At 38.1% G+C, this 6,476-nt stretch overlaps 1 protein-coding gene across 1 annotated transcript in view; it reads left to right on the top strand.

Annotated features, from left to right (window-relative positions):
- epha4b (eph receptor A4b) overlaps positions 1-3,316 on the top strand; it is a 176,727-nt gene extending 173,411 nt beyond the window's left edge. Inside the window, exon 17 of the mRNA XM_055203154.2 lies at positions 184-3,316. Within this exon, the coding sequence (XP_055059129.2) occupies positions 184-283 (100 nt within the window). The 3' untranslated portion in view covers positions 284-3,316. The remainder of the gene's footprint in view (positions 1-183) is intronic.
- The last annotated feature ends 3,160 nt before the right edge of the window (positions 3,317-6,476 follow it).

The following is a 6,476-nucleotide window of genomic DNA, read 5'->3' on the forward strand; positions in this document are numbered from 1 at the left end:
AGATTTATGTGCTAAACAATGACATAAAAAACATTAGGCATTATTGTATGGCATTGTGTAGCACATTTATTTTAAAAAGCGTATGATATTTAAAAGTGGCTGATATTTAGATGCCTTTGCGCAGTTTTTTAAATGAGTTTGTGTTTCATTTCTTAAAAAGTATTTTTACATTTTCTTCCTCAGTGAGTTAAGCAAGATGGGCGTGACTCTAGTCGGGCACCAGAAGAAGATTCTCTCCAGCGCCCAGAGTTTGCATGCGCAAGGGACCCACGTGCAGGTATAACAAGCCTTCTCCTCGCCTGGGAGTGCAGAGACTGAGCGAGTAAACAACTGCTCCTGGAACAGTCCTTATCAGCCGCTTCATCATACAGATCCCACCCTGGATGTTTTCACACACGAACCCTTGTCAGCACTTCGGCTTTCGTCCATGCACGCTCTCAGCAGGATCTACAATAGCTTGCCAAGGCCAAGCCATTTCAAATACCAAGTACAGTTAATGGAAAAAAATATATAAGTGCAACAAGAACAAAAGAAAAACAATAAAACATTAGGAGAATTTTACGGCGTGTTAGTGCGGTGTACAGTCATTTTATAGTTTGAACATTTGCAGTCCACGTGTCATATTTTGCATATTAGGGGTCGGGCTGTTATTCATGATACTGTATGTACAGGAGGGATGTTATGAACATTAGAACCATGTGAGCTTCCTTAAATATCATCTGTAATCCACAGTAAAATAACAGATGTTTATAGTATATTTATTTTGTCATAATTGAGGCAGTGTGTTGAGGTTTCTCATCATGGTGATGTCCAGTCCAAAATGCAACGGGAGTCCGCGTTCCACCAGCAGAGATAAAGCCAACAGAGACGTCTGGAGACATTTGCAGCTTCTTTCTGTCTGTGACTACGAAAGAGACGTCCGAGGCAAAGCCTGTGGACAGCTGCGTAGGCGAGCGAGGGATGACAAGATAAGAGCTTTTGAATTCTATTTAGCTGCTCTTTACTCGTCGTAGCGTTCGTTGTGTGTCGCTCTGCGAGATCAGACATCGAGACAGATTTAAATTCGAAGCGGTTTGACTTCTCAAACGCACTTATAGATATGTCCACAAAAACGAATAAAAAGAGACATTTAATTTTAATCCGTTCACTGAACAGCAGACGTATTCATGCCAAATCTTGTATCACTGCAGTCCAGGACTGAAATATAACTTCACTGATTTGAAAAGTCGTTTCGAAGCGGTCGAGATGTTCATCGTGCACCACGTTCACATCGTCCTTACGTTTACACGTGTGTAACTATAGTGCGTGACAACCACAACATGAAAGTATGCTATTGTACCATAGTGTATAAAATGTACAGCGTTGATTTAAAAAAGACAACAAAAACGAAAAACAAAAACACTAGAATGTTTGTAATTACGTAATTTTATTTAGTATAAAGATGAAAAGCAGACGGTTGGGTGCTTTCACCGTCGTTTGCCGATGTGCGGTTATAACTGATCGTTGGAATGTAGCATGGATCTTAAACTTCATCTTTGATTGACAGGTGGCAGTGACTGCATTCGTTTGATTCAAGTGGTGCCGTTAGCTGCTTGACTTTAGATGCCTTATTAACTGTGCAGTTCTCTCTCTTTTTTCTCGTCCCCTTAGAAACAATATCATCATGAAGTATTATGTATATAGTATTTATCATTACGTCACTGAGAGCTCTATTAAAACCCAGCTCAGAATGTTTATCACCGTTTTAGTTCGATGCACGCCGCTCTAACAGAAATGGATGAGCCGGTGCACGTGGTATAGAGACACAGGTTCATGAATCTATTGGGCTGAACCTTTTTTCTCATACTTTACCGAGACTGATTTGCTGCACTGTATATTTTTGTACTAGTGAGGTTGTTCTGTAAAGTAGAGGTCTACCTGTTTTATTTAAATATATATGAGACATAAAAACAGGAAATGTTGGTATTGAGAGATAAATACAAGCTGTTCATCGTTCAAACCATGAAACCCTTATGTCTTTCAAATGTTTATTTTTGTTTTTATATCATGATTTTGTTTTTATGATGTTTTGCACTACATGAATAAATCGCTAGGCCCACTCGGAATCTGCCCATTTTTCACCTTTTCTGTGTTTATGGTATAAAAAAAAACGTTTTTTTTTTTTTTAGAATACATGGTGTAATACAAACAAATTGTATTAAAACAGCAAAGAGTGATACTCTTATTGTTAGATGAAATTAATTTATTTGAAATGCTTCATGTAATTTTTGGAAATCTTTCCTGGCAGATTTCGTATGGGTTTACCTTACTTCAGTGCACGCAACTGCAGTCCCTTCTCTCAATGTGTGTTACTTTTTATGTCCTTAAGGAAAATCATCAAAATCAACAAGATTTTGTCACTCAATCATGTCCATAAATCAGTTGTTCTCAAACTGGGGGTGGGGTGGGTCCCCCTTGGCCCCCCATTTTATAAAATACATCAGTTTATAAAATTCTGTGTACTAAAACTTCAAAAAAAGGAAGCTACCAACCAACCAACAGCACTGCATTGTATAATTTATTGTTTTGTTTAATTTAAATTCTAAGTTTGAGATTGTTTATTTCATGAATTTTCTTTGTTGGAGGGCGTGAAGGGATTCACCCTACACAAGGGGGGGACGCACTCTGAAAAGTTTGAGAACCACTTCCATTAATTAACATTTTGCAAAACTGTTACCTCATAAACTGAAACATGGGTCATACAAAAACCATAATAGTAAATGCTACCGCAGTTTCACTTTAATTCATTCCTATTTTACTAAAACTACTACAACTATACATGTACATAAGTTTATGGTTCTGTTCTGAGATTGGCTAATGCTGTATAATCATTTGGCAACATTTTCTGTATAAAAAAGACGAAAATCCATTCAAAAATGCAATAAAAACCATGATGTTTACCATTAAATACAAACAAAAAGCACCAATCTTTACTACTGCACCCATGTCAAATTTCCAAATCAAGCTAATTGAAGAAATCAATCTATACACACAGTATATTCTTACCAAATTTAACTAAGCAGATGGTTGTGTGACTTAACAGTGTAAGTGGCAGAATGCAGTGTGTTGTTAATATGATAGAAGTGATAGATGGAGTTGTCTTTTTCTGCCCTGGCTCTGTACTTGTGTTTGGACCGATCCTTTGTGAGATCTCTGTTCTTTTGTAAGCTACGTACCCATCTCTCTTCACACTGCAGGTTTCTATGAGCTCGCAAAAAAGGATGTATGCATTCATGTCGCTGTTATAAATGCTAATATTTTTAATTTCTCACCTGAAGCTTTGGCATCTTTTTTTCTTTTTGTCTTTGAATGAACGCACGTATGGTCCTTAAGGTATATTGTTATACACACAGTCTGTGGGACACAAATACACTCAAGCAATCGGTGCAATAAAGTACATAGTGATAAATCAAATAGTAACTGAGTTGGGTCCTCATAGCAAGTATTTAGATTATTACCCGATTTAAAATGTCACTTAATTTCAATAATTTATTGACTTAAAGGTGTGTAAGTTTTAGAAGGATCTTTTGACTGAAATGCAATTTAATACACATCATATATCATCATTGGTGTATACATAATGAACTGTATGGTTTTTATTACTTTAGAATGAACCTTTTTTTTTATCTTCGTACACGGTGTCTCCTTCTATGGAAGTTGCTTTCATGTTTCTACAGTAGCCCTAAACGGACACATTTTTCTACAGAGTGCATTTTTTTCCTAAGTTGTCTCAGACGATGACATGTTTGTCCTGTGGCAGCTACCAGTAGCTTCTCATTGCCTTTCGAAATTGAGGTTAGTTGCAATTCACAATCACTAAATGTCGCTAAAAACATTAACCCTTTAAAGGGACCCTCCACTTTTTTTGAAAATATGCTCATTTTTCAGCTCCCCTAGAGTTAAAAATTAGATTTTTACCGTTTTGGAATCCATTTAGCCAATCTCCGGGTCTGGCAGTACCACTTTTAGCTTAGCTTAGCATAATCCATTGAATCTGATTAGACCATTAGCATCGCGCTAAAAAATAAACAGTTTGGATATTTTTCCTATTTAAAACTTGACTCTTCTGTAGTTACATAGTGTACTAAGACCGACGGAAAAAAAAAGTTAACATTTTCTGTGCATATATGGCTATGAACTAAACTCTCATTCTGGCGTAATAATCAAGGACTTTGCTGCGTAACATGGCTGCAGCAGGCGCAATGATTTTACAAACTGCCTGAAAATAGTCCTCTTGGTTACTTTAAGGTTAGTTGCAATTCACAATCACTGGATGCCGCTAAAAACCCAAACAACACATTTAAAGGAACACTCCACTTTTTTTGAAAATATGCTAATTTTCCAGCTCCCCTAGAGTTAAACATTTGATTTTTACTGTTTTGGAATCCATTCAGCTGATCTCATGATTTGGCGGTACCACTTTTAGCATAGTTTAGCATAATCCATTGAATCGGATTAGACCATTAGCATCGGGCTAAAAACAATATTATTGAATAAATATCTATATTTTTCCCATTTAAAACTTGACTCTTCTGTAATTACATCATGTATTAAGACCGACAGAAAATTAAAAGTTGTGAATTTCTATGCATATATGGCTGGGAACTAAACTCGAATTCTGGCATAATAATCAAGGACTTTGCTTATGTAACATGGCTGCCTGTAGCGGGTGCAGTGATGTTGCGCAGCGCATGAAAATAGTCCCCTGCTATTGAAAGTAACCAAGGGGACTATTTTCGGGCAGTGCGTAATATCACTGTGCCTTCTGCAGCCATGTTACAGCAGCTAAGTCCTTGATTATTACGCCAGAATGAGAGTATAGTTCCTAGCCATATCTGCCTAGAAATTGCAACTTTTAATTTTTCGTCAGTCTTAGTACACGATGTAACTACAGAAGAGTCAAGTTTTAAATAGGAAAAATAACTAAATTCTTCAGTTTTTTTTTTTACGCAATGCTAATGGTCTGATCGGATTCAATGGATTATGCTAAGCTATGCTAAAAGTGGTGCTGCCGGACCCGGAGATCAGCTGAATGGATTCCAGAACTGTAAAAATCAAATGTTTAACTCAATGGGAGCTGGAAGCTGGGCATATTTTCCAAAAAAGTGGAGTGTCCCTTAAACACGCGTCACATTTAAAAAAAATTTCACTTTTCTCCATATTTATGATGCATTCTTAATTTTACGTGTCTCTAAGATTTGTTACAGTAGGTCAAATAAAATTGTCAGGTAAAATAAAAATGTCGCCATTGCATCCTAATGAGGCTGTGTGACTGCACTGTTTTTTATCAATCCGTTTATTTTTTCAACTTATTATCTGAAATGTTAAGCAAAACAGACCCTTTCTGACCCGCAAGCTGCGCCAGAGACGGATGTCATATTCTCATGAGAGAGAAAAGAGGTCGGAGAAGGTCAGATTTTAAAAGCACTCCTGTCTCTCTTCTCACTCCATGTTATGGCCATTACAACCAATCCCCACTCTCTCTTTCTCTCTTTTGTCTTGCTGCGTGTTAGCGTCCGCACGCACACATCATATAAAGCACATAGTCATTTTTCAGCCATCATTAGAATGGCAGGCGGACGGATTTATGGGCGGCCCGCAGGGCAGCAATAATATAATCAGCAGGAAAAGACGATACGTACGAACATTATGGACGGTCTTTCAAACAAATATTATTGCGTTACAGAAGTTCAAACAGTACACAAATCATCTCTAACCGTACGATTTCGCTGTCGCGGACTCTGATGTATCGCTATGTCTCAGAACAGCTCTTCGTGCCGCAGTGCTTTGGCTAAGAATAGGAAAGACAATTTTCGTCGCAGCGGCCGAGGTGGTTTTCCATTTAATGAGTATTATATGGGCTTTTGTGTTCCCATTACTCAATGATAAAACATCTGTTTAAAGAGAACAGAGTGGGAAGTTTTCTTGTTAAGCTGAGAAGGTATTATTAGTTTGTTTGTTTTCAGGATTCGGGGTTTAAGGGGCTTTATATATGTGTGTGTGTGGCAAACGCTCAGCGCCGTTTTTAAAGTGCGGGGCAGTAGGGCAAGGGTCAGTTTTCTAACGCTGTTGGTCTGGCTCTCCGGAGATCTGAGTGGATCTATAGCTCGGATGCAGGCTCTGGCTCCTGTGTTGTTTTAATGCCTTCTGCACTCACATTAAGAGACACCTAAGCCCCTGTCTGACAGCATGACTGAGAGGGGTAATTAGACTAAACACCCTTGAGATTTGCTACCGTGTGTGTGTGTGTTAGATGGAAAGTCTGTGAGACAGTGAGAGTATACAAGTAAATTTGTTTTGTTTGAGTGTTCCTGCATTCTTTCGCACTGAAAGCGAATTTGTTTAGTGGATGTGTGCATCGTACGAGCGCTAGGAAGTTAAAGTGACTGGTTCGTTTCAGTCTTTATTTGACAACCCCATCCGTCATGTTTTGGCCT

Source organism: Misgurnus anguillicaudatus, chromosome 2 (assembly GCF_027580225.2).
Source record: "Misgurnus anguillicaudatus chromosome 2, ASM2758022v2, whole genome shotgun sequence".
NCBI classification, from domain to species: domain Eukaryota; kingdom Metazoa; phylum Chordata; class Actinopteri; order Cypriniformes; family Cobitidae; genus Misgurnus; species Misgurnus anguillicaudatus.